Source organism: Ceratina calcarata, unplaced genomic scaffold (assembly GCF_001652005.2).
Source record: "Ceratina calcarata isolate Rehan_Ccalc_2016 unplaced genomic scaffold, ASM165200v1 scaffold154.2, whole genome shotgun sequence".
NCBI lineage: Eukaryota > Metazoa > Arthropoda > Insecta > Hymenoptera > Apidae > Ceratina > Ceratina calcarata.
The window spans coordinates 484,062-499,312 of NW_017136637.1; the positions used below are offsets into that span (position 1 = coordinate 484,062).

General features: G+C 46.4%; 3 protein-coding genes across 4 annotated transcripts in view; 1 reads left to right on the forward strand and 2 right to left on the reverse strand.

The window, feature by feature from the left end:
* Positions 1-6: 6 nt before the first annotated feature.
* Positions 7-12,431, reverse strand: LOC108632316 (uncharacterized). Its single transcript, XM_026819689.1, is given in 6 exon segments — positions 7-1,812; positions 1,889-2,738; positions 2,818-3,154; positions 6,369-7,763; positions 7,848-8,329; positions 11,337-12,431. Coding segments are annotated over 5 exon segments (3,153 nt in total). The 5' UTR covers positions 8,312-8,329; positions 11,337-12,431; the 3' UTR covers positions 7-1,705.
* A 52-nt stretch (positions 12,432-12,483) lies between these two features.
* LOC108632333 (uncharacterized) lies at positions 12,484-14,600 on the reverse strand. 2 transcript variants are annotated; one of them, XM_026819686.1, is made up of 3 exons: positions 14,006-14,600; positions 13,309-13,551; positions 12,484-13,211 (listed from the first exon to the last, which is right to left on the reverse strand). In XM_026819686.1, exons 2-3 carry the CDS (start codon positions 13,326-13,328, stop codon positions 12,872-12,874), a joined length of 360 nt encoding a protein of 119 aa, XP_026675487.1. In that variant the 5' UTR covers positions 13,329-13,551; positions 14,006-14,600; the 3' UTR covers positions 12,484-12,871. The 2 variants fall into 2 exon arrangements, with proteins under 2 accessions (XP_026675487.1, XP_017892324.1); XM_018036835.2 differs by lacking the exon at positions 14,006-14,600 and having other exon boundaries at positions 13,309-13,639.
* LOC108632332 (actin related protein 1) overlaps positions 13,938-15,251 on the forward strand; it is an 18,924-nt gene continuing 17,610 nt past the window's right edge. The window contains exon 1 of the mRNA XM_026819685.1: positions 13,938-13,962. The gene's annotated coding sequence lies outside the window, so the exon portion shown is untranslated. The remainder of the gene's footprint in view (positions 13,963-15,251) is intronic.

Genomic DNA, 15,251 nt, shown 5'->3' on the forward strand with positions numbered 1-15,251 from the left:
AAAAAAAAAGAAACAAGAGAAAAGATAGAATGTCGACGATGTGTGGTAGACTGGATGCTTATGGCAAGAGATATATCGGCGTCGGATAAAATGGCACACTGAATAATACTAAAATAAACGAGGAAGAAGTGGTTGTGAAAAATAAGATCGGACGAGTTTGAATGAAATCGGAAGTGTTGAAACGATCACAGTCCGCGAGGATTACACTTTCACGATAAATAATGGGAGGACTAACTTTTAACGATGATTACTTGAACATTACATACTATAATATCGTACGTATAAAAAAATAATAAACAAAATAAATCGAAAGCACGTTGCGTCTCCGACGAAACACTGTTCATTAACACATTCAGTATTCAACGAAAGTTAAAGGGATTTAACGAAAAATATGTATAAAAAACAATGTAAAAAAACGATATAAAAACGATGTAAGAGCTCGTAAAGAACTTATTCCTATACGTAATACGTGTATACGAAAGAAGTGAGATTTAATACGATCTCCCGAGAGATCGTAAAATATATATACGTGTATATAAATATATGTATACGCCCGATTACATACATACGTATACGTAACACGTAGAAGCAGAAATTTTGTAACTATATATTGTAAAATATAAAATACTGACAACTTTGTATAGAAATGAAGATTCGAGAAAAGAGGGAAATTATATTTCTCTTCTTTAAAAACTAAACAATTGCCACGTTTTCACTTTTAAGCTACTTTTAAAGAGACCATCGAACTCGATTATTTCCGATCAACGATGAAAACGTCGTGCGATTAATACTAGGAGAAAATCATTTTCGGCCTAACGAAAGATAATTGAAAGACATTAAAATAGTAATCGGTGGGACGACTCGTTGGCATCCTTTGACGCGCGTCACCGTCGTTTGTACGAATTTGCAAGATCCCCAAAGACGAACAACCGAAAATAAACTTATAAAAACTCAAACGAGATCAAATGATTCTGTTCAACGTAATGATAAAAGACCTATATCGTATCTCTCTCTCGCCTTGTCGATAAACTTAACAGCTTAAGTAAGTTCTTTGTGTTTTACACCAAGCCTTCATAAAAATATGTTTTTGTTTCTCGTACATTACAAGTATGCCAAGACTTATACATATATCAGGCCCTAATCTAACGCCCTTACGGAAAGTTCTCGTTTCCTCTGCCGTGTGCACGGAAACCTTTTTTTACGCCCCTCCCCGACCCTCTCTGTGTTTCATGTACATACGCGTATGGCACACTTTTTCCGAGGACAACGCGACGATCTACGTATACGAATTTCGAAGAACGATACCTGGCATACGATCGATAAAAAACCATGAATATCATTGAAAAAACTTACGTCACAGCTTTTCCACTATTGTACCGGGACATAGAGAGTCAGCGTGGGTCGCCGGAAGCCAAAATCATGAAAAGCGATGACCGGCTCCCCCGTAGGCTAACAGCGCTCGTATAATTTGTCAGATTTGTTACCTCTTGATCGAGGTCTTCCCCTGCTCTCAGAAATCTTTAACGTGTCCCAAAAAACTGAGGTCGTGTGTTTGATAATGGGTGGACGTAGCGAGCGGTGCGACGCTCGACTGGTGGGCCACGTTGACCGCCGTCAAATGGTGATGGTGCAACGAGTGATGAGAACTGTGCGAGTGAAGAATATTGTTTGGATGGGGAACTTGGAAGTTCCCTGGTGGCGGGGCTCAGGACAGGAGAGGACCGGGATGTCCGCCGGACAGAACGGACGACGCCGTCACCGCTGTGGTCTGCATGTTCGAAACGTTGTTTTGTTGCTGGTTCTGCTGCGTACCTGAAAACGAACCAACGATCGTTTAAAATGCATTTGACAATTTGCAAACGCGATCGTTACGCGTTCCGATGCTCACCAGCATTTTGACTGAGCTCTGCTTTCACCCGCCTTGCGATGTGGCTTCTCGTATGTTTTCTCAGATGATCCTTACGATAGAACCCTTTTCCACACTCGGTGCATACGTGCCGCTTCTCTCCAGAATGTATAACAAAATGTAACGTCAGCTGTTCTTTTCTCTTGAAAGCTTTCAGACACACGGTGCAAACGTACGGCCGTTCCGGGTTGTGGCTCTGTTTGTGGCGCGTCAGATGATCTTTCCTTTTCAGACCCGCGCCGCAAATGTCGCAGACGAATCTTCGTTCCAACGTGTGACCCAGAAGATGCTGTTCCAGCAGTTCGCGTTCCGGGTACGCCATGTGACACTCGGGACAACAGTATAACGTGGAACCGTCGAGGGCCGTGGTCAAGCGAATCTCACCGGGTTTCGGACGTGGCTTTTTCTCCTTAGGCGCCTTCTTCTTTTTCTTTTTCTTATTGTTCGGTGACATCATTATATTAGGCGTCGTCGTGGTCGCCACGGCCACCGAAGTGGTCTGCGCCATTTCCGATTCCTTCTTAATACTTTCGGCGGAATACTTTAAGAAGTGATGTAAACTTATTGGTAAAGTACTGGCTGGTAAATGACTGAGGTAATCTGCCACGGTGGATCCAGGCGTGGCCAGGGACTGCCACGTAGCGGGCATGGTCGCGGGAGTTTGAGTGTGTGCATGCTGCTGGTGGTGCTGATGCATCGTGTAATCCTGTTGGTTACCGTTCGTCGTCGTTTCTCCGTTACGCTGTTGCTCGTCTGCTTTCTTCTCCTTACTCTTATCTTTATCCTGTAGGAGATTGCAAACATCTTGTTGATTTATCGTTTCTGTCGCTTGCTGAAAAGTATCAATTTCAATCAAATGAAACGTCTTCGCGTCGAATGCGTCGAACAAGCGTTAAGAACAGGAAGCTTACCTGATGGTACGAACGCTTCTCTGGCATTCCAGGCGAGTTGGAGGGCCGCTGTTGCACTGGTTGAGCTTGCGAGTATGGCACGTTCGGATAATGATGAACATTACTGTTTGGATAGCTCGCTTTATTGTTCATCATCACTTGCGACTGAGCCGATTGCACGCCGTTGCTCTCAGGACGGTACTTTCCCATAACCGGCACTCCGATCGGAGGCTGGTTGGGAAAATGATTGGCGTAACGACCGCCCGCACCGCCGGAGCCGTCGGTCGCGAACTGGTGTATACTCGGAATGGTACCGGGGAAATGGCTTCCGAACGGCGGGAAATTCATTGCAAACCGTCAATCAGATACCTGGAACAGACGGACGAGAATCAGTACGTTCCGTACTTACACGTGCCGGCGTTTCGGGGTGGCCGATCTGAGGAACGTTCGTCGATGTTGTCAACGTTTTCTCACGATTTATCTGGAGATCGCGTTAATACACCGATAAATGCCGAGTGATAACATGTGCTCGCGAGGTACATCGGTACCGGTCGAACGACAGAATCGTGCGTCGGATCGAAAACACAGAGACGACGTCCCCGCGACACTGACAGTCACGGACGCACAACGAGAGAGACGGTTCGGACGACACGCGACGCGAACATATCCGTGGCGCGTCCAGCTCGAACGACGCCCGAGTATTTACTCACAGCGACGTCCCTCTCCCCATGTTTCCACGCCGTGGAACCGAATCCTTTCCTCGGAGGGGGGTCCCTGAGAGGTGAGTGCGAACGGGGTCGATTTTTACAACGCGAGAGACACAAGAAGCGAGTCGAAACACCACGCTGCCGTCGCCGCTGCGTCAGCCGCTTGTCACCACACGGGGAAACGTTTTTTGCCACTCTTTTTCCAACCGGCGACAACGGAGAAGGAGAGATCTTCGCCTAGGCACCGCGCGAGGGATCGCACTTTCGCGTAACGATAATCGCGAGCGGTTTATCGGCTATAGATGAGGGTAGGACGCGGAAAAAAAGACGTTAAAAACGAACATTGTACGCGGGCAGGATCGTCGCGCGATGCAAGGGGAAGGGTGGCCGTGGAAGAACGGCGCGGCGCGGAGAACGGGAATCGGTGGACGGGGACGGGAAGAATGAAGGAGAGACCGGGAGGATGCAGGGGGGATGATCCGGTGGCACAGGGATGGGTTAGTATGCGGGACGTGGAACGGAGTGTGAGGGGAGACACCGAGGCTTTCCCCTCTCGGCACCTAGTCGATACGCGCGGGGGCCGAATTCGCACGAAATTCAGCAGAAAATGGCCGTGCCCAGCACGGAACCTCACGAACCACGCACCGAGTAGCGTACGCCCGAAAACTTCGCCGAAATATCACTCTCTTACCATTTAGCAATCTGGCTGCACCCGCCCGACGATGATTTTCACCTTAACCCGAACGATCTTCCAAAAAGCTCCCCCGCTCTTATGTATGTGCCGTTGACACCTGTCCCTCAAGTCGGCGCCCCCACCCCATCCGTCCGCCCTCTACTGTGTCAGCCTCTTAACTATTTTTTCTCTCTCCCTGCCCTCCTCGCGGCCACGCCGGCGAAAATGCCCGAATCCATCGGGGTTTTAACTTCGAATTGCTCCCAGCGACCTGCCATTAGTTCCTCTCTCTCTCTCTCTCTCCTTCGTGCGCACACGGGAATCGAAACGAGTCGGGGATATGCCCCGGGGATACCACCGATCGGACCATTTTTTAATTAACAATTATTAATCACTATTCATGTGACGAGTGTAATTAATGAAATTTTTAATTCTCATGTCCATCAACGATACCGAGTACGATAGATCATTTAATCCCTTTGTCCAAATTACTGATAATGCAAATTTTTTGATTAATTAATTGGCTAATTATGAATATGTACGAATCCACGGTAGAAAACTATTCTTATATTTGGTCGATCAATAAAAGTTGCTTTATATTAAATGTATGTTTTATTTTAGCTTTTTTTCTCCAATATTTATGTAAGTAACAATGAAAATGACTTATAGACTATCCATACTGATTATGATAATAGCTATAATATGATAATAAAATAATAATTATATTTCTTGTACAGCTATACCCACTGCCTTTAATAATGATTCTTACAATAAAAAGTATAGTTTTTTCTTCTGTATACATTCTTTTACCTCAAAGTGTCTCGAGAGTACCATGATTAAACAGTAAATCGGATGAATCATTGCTAACAATTATTTGCTGTACTTTTGCCGTGCGTAGTAGAGGATGATTATTTTCGAATGCATTCAACACGAGGAAGAGAATTTGTCATCTTTGTCCTCTCATAAAAAATACCTGTTTAGTAATCGTTAAAACGAAGTTAAATACTATACAAAATAAGTTACGCTAACTTATTACAACTATAGAAATATGTATTAGTGGCTAAAGAAATGCTTCCCATCGAATTTAAATTACATACATAGAATTAATTGCCAGATGCGCGTGTTCTCCTGGCCATCGGAACTTCCGCGACGCGAAAAACTAATTCAGAAACGATATACTCATACCCATTTAGATTTTCCGTAACCTTTACGATGATAAGTTCATCATTTTTTAATAGACGGACTTAAATCGATAGAAAAATAAAAATCACTTCGACAAAGGTAACTAATTAAGGCATTTAGAAACAATCTTCTTCAAATCTGACGTTCATATCCCAAAAAGTTCGATTTTTTTTCTATTAGTCAAACTTATTCATCGATCCTTAACTATACGTTCTCCCGTACTTCGATCTGCAATGAAGAAATCAATTAGAATAAATAATAAAGGAATTTCACTTCGTATTTGCACGACAGTTCTGATTTGTTTTTCTCTTCGTATGCACGTTGAATCGGTTGTATTTACAATTGTGATCACAATCGTGTATGATTTTGATACCTTCCATGTTACGTATTTTCCCCTCCCTGTTTTGCGCCACCTCCTTTATCGTCGAAAGAAATTAATTTCAGCCGAACACTCGATTGCCTTCTGTCTGGCAAATCCAGTTCGCGCTTTCAAAAATATATTTTTTTATATATATATATATATATAAACTTCTTTATTACTTTCTAACGTGCCTCGTGGAACTGGATTAGCGACAAAAACATTTTAAAATTAGGGGAGCGGTTTCGCTATTATTCTTACTCCTCCTATTTTTTTTCTTCACACGTACGCTATAACGTGTACGCAAAAATCAAACATCGTACGTACGAACTTCGTTCGTCAGTCAGCTCACAGTGCGTTTTGCAGAACAATTCTAAACACATTACCTCTGGCCTACGACTTCCTCTTAAGAAGCTGATGGTGACAAACTTTGAAATACGATGGTTCGTCGATAAAAGTATCTTTATTTGAAGATACAGGAGAAAGGTCTCGATCCGTTTGTTTCGGAACACCACTACTAGGCAACGATAACCACCATCAACGAATTTTCCTTTACACGATACCAATTTAACTATGAGATTATAGTATTCAATCGGCAAGAACACCTTGCTTTGCACGACCTCTGGCTTGTTGGTGATTGAACCGGAAGTACCGCCCAGGTAGATTCGGGGCGGTATGCTGCTGCTAATGTTGCTGCTGTTGCTGCTGCGGCTGCGGTTGCTGCTGCTGCTGCTGTTGCTGCTGCTGCTGCTGCTGCTGCTGCTGCTGTTGCTGTTGTTGTTGTTGTTGCTGCTGCTGCTGCTGCTGCTGCTGTTGATGATGAAGCATAGCCATTGCACCAGTTTCCGCAGCAGTAGGGAGAACAACAGTGGACTGTTCAGTGACAGCTATCTGATGAATCTGCGCCTGAGATCCTTGGCCTACCTGAATCTGAATCTGTTGCAGCTCGGGCACGGACGGCTGCTGCTGCAATTGGTCCGTCTGTTGCTGCAGCTGATCCGCCTGCTGCTGTTGGTCCGTTTGCTGCTGCGAATTTTGCGAAGTGTCGACGATGTTTGCCGGATCTTCCTTGATGCGCTTAGCCAAATGTGATCTCGCATGCTTTCTCAAATGATCTTTGCGATAAAACGCTTTGCCGCATTCGGAGCAGACTTCGGTCTTCTGACCAGAGTGTATAACAAAATGAAGATTCAGATGCTCTTTCCGTTTGAAACCCTTCATACAAACTGAACAGATGAAAGGTCTGTCCGGGTTGTGGCCCAGTTTGTGCCGTTCTAAATGTTCTTTGCGCTTCAAACCTGCACCACATATGTCACAGATAAACCTCCTTTCTATTTTATGTCCTATGAGATGTTGCTCCAGTAGTTCTTTCTCGGGATAAGCCATGTTACATTGCGGGCAACAGAAGAGCGTTGTGCCATCGAGGGCGGTCACGATGCTCACTTGGCCTGGCTTAGGTTTCTTCGGTTTCGGCGGCTTTTTCTTGTACTTCTTCTTCCTCTTGGGTTTAGCACCAGGCTCTTGTTCCTCGACTACATCGGGAATAATTGCGGTCTCGCCGCTTGCCACGGTGATCTGGACAGCTTGTTCGCCGGACGCGGCGCTTCCTGATGCGTCCAAACCGTCGGCACCCAGGGGACTCGACTCGATGGTGGCCTCTCTCTTTATTGTCTCCGCCGAAAATTTCAAGAAGTGCTGCAAACTGAGGGGCAACGTACTGGCGGGTATCCTGGAGAGATAATCGGCGACGGTTGACCCAGGCGTTGCGAGACTCTGCCAGCTCGCGGGTAGCGACGTGATGTACTCCTCCCCGCTTTGATTCCCTTGAGTTTTAATAGTACCCCTTTTGATAAGCGCGACTGGTGTCGTACCTTCTTTCACATCTTCTTTCGATTCTTCCATACCTTCGCGTAAAATCAAATCCTGCGGAATCTGTGCGACGACGGTCAATCCTTCCGGTGCCCCTGAAAGCTGCACCGTTTGCTGAATGGTCTGCTGCGATGTGGTCGTGACCGCCGTCGATGTACTTTGGGTGGTTTGATCGGATCTAAAACAGAAATGGTGGACAAATCGATTAATCGAGACGGCGAACGGAGGACCGTCACGGCCGCGCTTCGTAAAGTATATTTACGTTTGCGTAGTAGCCACAGTGTTTTGTGGTTGTACTTGGATTTGCACACCATCGGCACCCTGTTGACTGTACGCAACTGTGAGAACCGTGGCTGCGCCCTGGGAGAACTGTCCCAAAGAGATCGGAGCTAAGTGATACTTTGGTTGATCGCCGCTGTTCCCGCTCTGCGAGACGCTGGGGTTGACCACCTGGATCTGGACGGTTTGCTGTTGCTGCGTCCCATCTTTCCCAGGTACGGTGATAGGCAGCGTGATGATCTGCTGCTGCTGGTTGTTACCACCCTGAGCCACGGCGAATCCGTTGGGATCGACTGGCCTCAGATAATGTACCCCGCCTTCGCCCCCGGACAGAACGCCGACTACCTGGCCACCGGCAGGCAGGTTTTGCGGGAATTTAGCAAACTGGTGAACCGTGCCCGTCGGCAACGAGCCTGTTGTAAAGCCGGGAAAAGGTGTGAAATTCATCTTTCACGAGGATCAAATCTGAAAAACACAGAGCAGACAATCGTCAATGTTGCGATGAATCGTTTCGATCGCTCGTCGATTATACGTCGATAATAATTAACTCAGCAACTCAAGAAACGTTTAAAACGAAATATAAAATGTTCACAAGTCGACAAGGAAATCAGAATAAAAACAAGACAAATCTTTCTTTGGTTCTCTTTTTAAATACCTTCTCTAAACGAAACGTGCTTATAATAATTGGCATGAAAGAAACAAAGAGAGTATCATAAAAACATTTGATACGTATCGTATTACACAGTCGCACTCACTTTGACGCATGAGTATTGCCGTCGAAGTGCATCAACCGTCGTTACTTCAAATCGTTTCTTTCATAAAGTGTTTCCAAGTGTTTTCATAGAACTCAGATATTCTCTAATCCGTTAACGTTTCTTCAGCAGACGCGTTCCGGAGTAAAGTAAATACGTCATGTTGCTAAATGCGAAAAAACAGATTGCAGGTCAATAAACATCGTCATGAAACCGATCGCATATCGTATACACAGAGCTCTTAAATCTCCCTTCCGCCCGACGGTCTTATATAATAGGCATTCTATATTCGTTTCCCATACTCGATATTAGCTACAGGTGGTTGTGGATTCGTATACGGCCCGTTGCTGAAAAGTTTCGTGACTCGTATACATACGTTCCCTGCAGCTTACCGAAAAGAACCACCCCCGGGGGCGAAACGTGCTTTTCTGCTCGTTCGCCACCCCCCGCGACGTACATACACGTATCGTGATAAATGCGGCAAGATCAAGGTCAAAAGCGAACGTGAATCGGACGAGTGGCCATCTGTTTACTCTATGGACGCAAGGGTAGTCGAATTAGACACCCCCGATACCTGTGTATCGTTCACCACCATGCGTTTCAGGCGAGTCGCATGCGATCAGAGGAAAGGTAAACGTTTATTCGCGAAAGTGGCCAAGTTAAAAGTCTGCCGTCTCGCCACCTCCGCGACACAGTCTTAGCATCAAACCGTTTGACCATGTGTTGGTATGTGGAGGTGGGGTGGGTGAGGTATCCCCCACTTCACCCCTCCCCCACCTAGAAAGGGATCTGGGAGCAGGGAGGATAGTCGTCGAAGTGGCCCAGGATCGCACCCCACTCCACCATGACGGTGCGGTGCCCCCACAAGGGTAGGGGGTAGGAGTTCTCGACAAGGGTAGGGGGGACCCATAGGTGGGAAAATGGGAACCCACCGCGAAATAGAGCCCGAGACTCCGTTCGTTATCTCTGTCCCACCGATGCACGGAATATCGCGAGAATAGGACGCGGGAAGGAACGGATAGACCGGTGTAGAGGTGCTGCGTAAGCGTGCGGCCGCAAGCTCCAAGGGGTAGGGGCATGTCAAGAAAGAAGGGAGACGAACCTCGACATACCAGGAACTCCCCGGGGAGGGGAACGCGAAATATCGGGAGAGAACATACGAAGCAGACATCGCGGCAGACGAAGTGGGACACACCGATGACTCTCGCCCTTGATCCACCCGCGGGTAGTAGGGAAGGAGCAGAAAATGGGCGAGGGAGAGAGAGAAGAGGTTAGGTTGTTACCCGTGCACCTCTCCTCCTTTCCGACGACGCACCGAGGAGGGTGCCGTGGCGTGTCGAACGGACGATTACTCCATGGCAGCGAGTCGTTGCGGGTGGTTGCACCGGCTTACAGTCCAAGAAAAACAACTACCGTAACACGCATAAACGAACACAACCGGGGATGCGTTTTTCGACTATCGCGGAATGGCGTGTGCGTACTGACCGGTCAACCTCGTCGACGTACCGTTGTTGGACGCTTTTGCAAGACGCGCATGTCGTAATGGCGTCGATTCTCTTAAGGTTCATCATGTCTCTCTCGCACTGTACGGTAGTCTCTCTCGCGTGCACGCATCGAAGAGAGCATGTCTGAGCGTTCGCGGTTTCTAGAGGAATCCTAGTGGCTCGTACAACGCTACGTACGCGGCTCGGAGTCTCGGTTTATCGGGGGGGGGGGCAGCGTACGTAGAACGGAATAACGGAATGGCTCTGGGGCATTGTGCAATCAGATACGCTCTTTACGCAGGGCGACCATAAAAAAATGTGCGTTCTTCGGAGACGCACCGAGAGACAGGGTAAAACGGGTAGCGTGGTACAGGTCTACTGGCTCGAGACGGTATGATTTACTTGATAACGGGTGAACAGGTAACGTCGAAGCTCGACTCCGCGGTTATGTAAACATCGAGAGCGAGCGCACGCGGGACGAGTCGAACGGTTGAGTTAGGTAAGCCAGACAGACAAGGTTACCACGTCAGCACGTTTGCCGAGGTCCATCGGCCATCATGGGATCGAGTACCGAGTACACGGTGACGCGATAAAATAGCACAGGTCCGCGGAGCCGATGCTTTGTTCTCTCGATGATTATTCCCTCTCTCTCCCTTTTGCCCTGCGTTTCTCCCTCCCTTTGGTGCTCTTTCGATCGCGCATCGGGAGACGTTACGCGGAGAGGAAGTAGGAAAAAGATCGGGCGAGTTGGCAGAGGCAAGAGCAGGGCAGAGGCAAAACGGAGGACAGAGAGTAGAGCCAACAGAGGCACAGTCAGGGCTGTTGTTTACACCCCCACCTCGATGGGTTAGAGGCAGCGAGATGCCACGGAGGGGCCTCCGAGACCTCGGCGGGCACCCACCACCACGCAATTTCCAACCCCACCAGCCTCTCAACCACTGTCCGCACCTCCAACCACCCCACCAAAGCCAGCCCGAGCCAAGCCGTGAGCCACGACGAGGGCCCCGCGACGATTTTAGTGTCTTGGGGTGGGTGCTCTGTGGCCACCGTTTCGCGGTTTCTCGTGCACGTTTCGCATTAGGAGCGAAGCGCGTAAAGATTCACGGGGCGGCACCGTCCGCGGGCACCCGCGATCGCCGCCTCGAAGTTTGCTTACGAACGGTTACACGCGCGAGTTTTCCGTACACACGGACGACAACGGGAATCATCCACGAGGATAATGCGTGGCCTACTTACCACGAGTATAGCTGTGGTTCTCTTGTGCACTCCTTTCGACGTACTGCTACTACTGTCGCTGCGTCGGAAGCTTCGCGTAGTACGGAGACTGTCCGCCTGGCTGGCTCGCCTGCGTCGTTCTCGATGTTCAACGCGGCGGCAGCAACTTTCTCATTTCTACGTTGCGTCGTACACGTTTGCCGTGCCACGGCTCTCCTGCGGCTGGCCACGACGAGACCTACGGCGCATACGTCACGCGAGACGTACGACCGAACGAAACGTGCCTTTGTCGATCAACGGGTCGTGACTCGCGATAAATTCGCGCACTACTGGCGATCTCTCTGTGGTAACGGCGAGCCGCAACGCGCACTCATTTCCGGGTTTACGACAGCCGAGTTCGATTGAGTATGGCTCCGGTCGGTAGGTAAGCGTGGGTCTCGGGCCGGCCAACGGGGAATGAATTCGAGCTAACGGTACATAGCCACCCGACACGGTGGTCACACGTTAACTCGAAGCGCCGCGATGCTCAGGCCACTACTCTGTACTCTCCTGAAAACCACGAGCTGTGAAAGTAGACACCCTCCTTCTTCCTACGGCTCCACAGGCTTTATCTTGAACGGCCTCGTCTCACCGCCCTCGCCGAACGCATTCTCGTTTCCCAGTCAGTAAATAAAAATACGTTTTAACCGCGAAAACTTACGCCGCTATTAATATTCTATCGGAGAAATATCAACTATGGCGGCGGTTATGCACGGAGTATAGTGCGAGAGCGAGGGGAAAGCGGCGCGTGCGCGCTTCCCAATTAAACAATCGACTCTTATGGAACCGATCTATATAAAGGTATTTAAATGATCTTTACTGTTTCACGGGATCCGCGAACTTTCCGAAGAAAACTTATGACTAAACGTAAAACACCTGTCCGTCGCTCTGTCCTGCTCTCAGTCACTTCACTTCTTCTACCACTACGGAGCGACACTAACACCGTGCGCACCTAGCGGAGACTGAAGTGAGGTTAGGTCGAGAATCGATATTTCGAGAGTACATTCGATATCCGCCGGCCACCTCGTGTCGCGCGGTCTATTCGAATCGTCGACGTCTCTCTACAGGTGATCCAAACATTTGTAATGCGAACGTAATAAAAAAAGGAATAAAAAGTGATCGATCCGTGTTTTTCCTTTGATAACCTTTTTTATTATAAATATGTGTTACTCCATACTTTCACAGTCTCAAAATACTTTGAAGTCTAATAAACGTGTATACACTTAAGAAAAATATAATTGAGACATATGACACGACACTTATATAAGAAACGGTGATCCAACAGAATTTGTATTTTATACTACAATGTATATAACGAAATATAAATTATCGAATAATTATTACAATTACACTCATTAAATATAATTACACAAAGTTTAATCGCCCATTACAAATTCATTTTTAACATGCAATTTTAATTTGATATCTACACCAGTACAATTGGCCTGATGGCAATGAAAGGAATGAAAGAAAAAAGTTAGATATAAAATGCTTGTAGCGATCGAAAGCAGGGCACATCAAAACGTATCGGATATTCTTTGTAAGCGTTCCATGTATAAGGAGAATAGCAACTTATTACTTTCATAATAGAAAGGATTTTCAGCAGCGTCCAGATCTGGTTTGTACTCTGCCGTGTAACTGCTTTGGCTAGAACTGTATCCATCGTACAGCGGTGACTCTTGCGAGAGATCCGAGTAATTCGGCGATGGTATAAAGCCTCGGTTACAGCAATCGGTGTCCATATTCTCGGCCACATTCTCCTGTATCACTGACAAACTATTTATATGAAGATTGTTGATTCGTTTACTTAACGGCATGAAATCGCTAGATTCTTCTTCCACGTCGCGGCCTCTCTTTCTAAACGTCGGGCAAACAGAAATGGATCAGTTAGACAAGAGAGCATCGCTCAGGCGTTAAAGAGTTGTGTCATTACGCTCGCACGTAAGAGACTAACCTGTTAGCACAGATCATCATTGAATCGATTTAAACTTTCGGTAAAAGAATCTAATTCGTATTTAATCTTGACCACTGCATGTTACGATGTGACAGATTGTTCCTCGTTTCGGCGATTAACGTCGTGTGTTGGTCAGTTTACCCGTGCCTCGTAGACATTTGTCACGAAAACAAAGCTCGATTACACAAATCGACAGGATACTCCGATAGAATACCAGTCCGAGTATAGTTCGACCGTTGGCTGCTAGAGTGCGCGAGCGACATGTTTACGAGTTAAATGCGTTATAAATATGAATATTAAAAATAATGCAATTATTTTGCGTTGCGTTTAGTTAGGACGATAACGATCGAAGTGTAGTGTAAACGTCAGGTGTAATTATACGCCGGGAATGAAAAATGAACGCGATAACACGAATTACAATAATGCGGCCGAATGTACTTAACGACTTGACTAAGCAAATTTTAATTTGTATTTAAAACAGTGCAAACAGTGCCAAGCGTTATTTCGTTGTTTAAAGTGCATAAACTTTCGAATCGTAGAATCGTGTATCGATATAACAAGGAACGCGACGTGCGGCGAAGAGATCTACGATCAGGATGAATCAGAATCATGCAGGATCATTCATAACCAAATGATTCATCTTCCGCTCTTACGGTATGTCTAAATGGTAATTTCCTAGTATTCCACGAGTTATTACCTGTAATTCTCGTTTCTAATTATCATTGATGGTATACTTAACGATCGTCGATCATTCGATTATCAATAGCAAGTTATTTTTTTGTTCCTCTTTACACGAACTCTTATCAATGCAATCGTTTACTTTCGTGGCGTGACACTCGATCGACAAAATTACAGATACAATTAATCTTTTATCGTCTTGTAAGATGCACTCGGTTATCTTTCTCAGAATCAACGGTTCTTCAGATTGTACTATCGAAATTCGTAATAACCATCTTCTTTTCGCTACACAGCTAATTTTCAAGTGGCCTACCAATTTTGCGTTTCTCATTTCCTCTCACCCGAAGGAAATTGAACTGTTCGAGATTTCTATTTAACTCTCGACAAACATCTCATTCCATCATGTTCTGTCTAACCTATTTAAATGAATCGTTTCGCATCTCTCGGTGGCTTTTCTGAACGACGTTGCTGAACAGTCAAAGAGAGTCAAGTACACGTACTTGAAAAGTTAACGCAGGACCGTTTACAGTAAAGGATTGAACGCACATCGCGTACGGACGTCCATATTTGGTGGGTTTATGCACCGGTTGTTACGTGGGTGTGAACGCACCCTCGTTAGTCGCGTTAACTAGGTACGAATCGCTCCAATTACACTGTGATACGCGTGTCGACGAACTTAATTAAACGTCCGAAGATCTCCTGACGGAAAGCAGAGTCGCGGAATACCAAGCCGCTGTTATTACAAAATAGGAAACACGTCCGTCGCCTGGGAACCGTTTATCTCGTAGGATATCAGCATCCGTAGGATAACGAGTGTCTTACCACAGGAAGGGGAAAGCCTCTTCCGCCCTATCGTACATTTCCGACTTCTCAAGAATCATAGATGAACGAAAAACTCGCCGTTTTAATAATCTCATCGTTTAAGGATCTATTGGCTATATAGTCAATACCAAAAATTTATGTACCTTAGAAAAACGCATTTCCTGTAATTAAAAATAGTGTATTCTTCTTCTAATTTCGATATTTAATGAGTTACATATGATTATTTGGCATTTTATTGATGTTGACAAAATCCGACCATTCCAGCGTCGAAACGGCGAACTTTTGGAAAAGAATTTCGTTTTTCCTCAATAACTCCTAAACCCTTGGAGATACGGGAAAATTGCATAGAACCTTTCTTGTAGAGGACGACGAGATCTACAATTTCCATATAAAAGTTTTTCGCTAGGGTCAATAGTTTACGAGTTATTGACGAAAAACGAAAA

Coding starts and splice junctions, on each gene's coding strand:
- LOC108632333 (XM_026819686.1), bottom strand. CDS start 13,328: ATGATGATCTGTGCTAACAG. Junction 13,212..13,308: donor ATGATGATCTGTGCTAACAG/GTTAGTCTCTTA, acceptor CCCGACGTTTAG/AAAGAGAGGCCGCGACGTGG.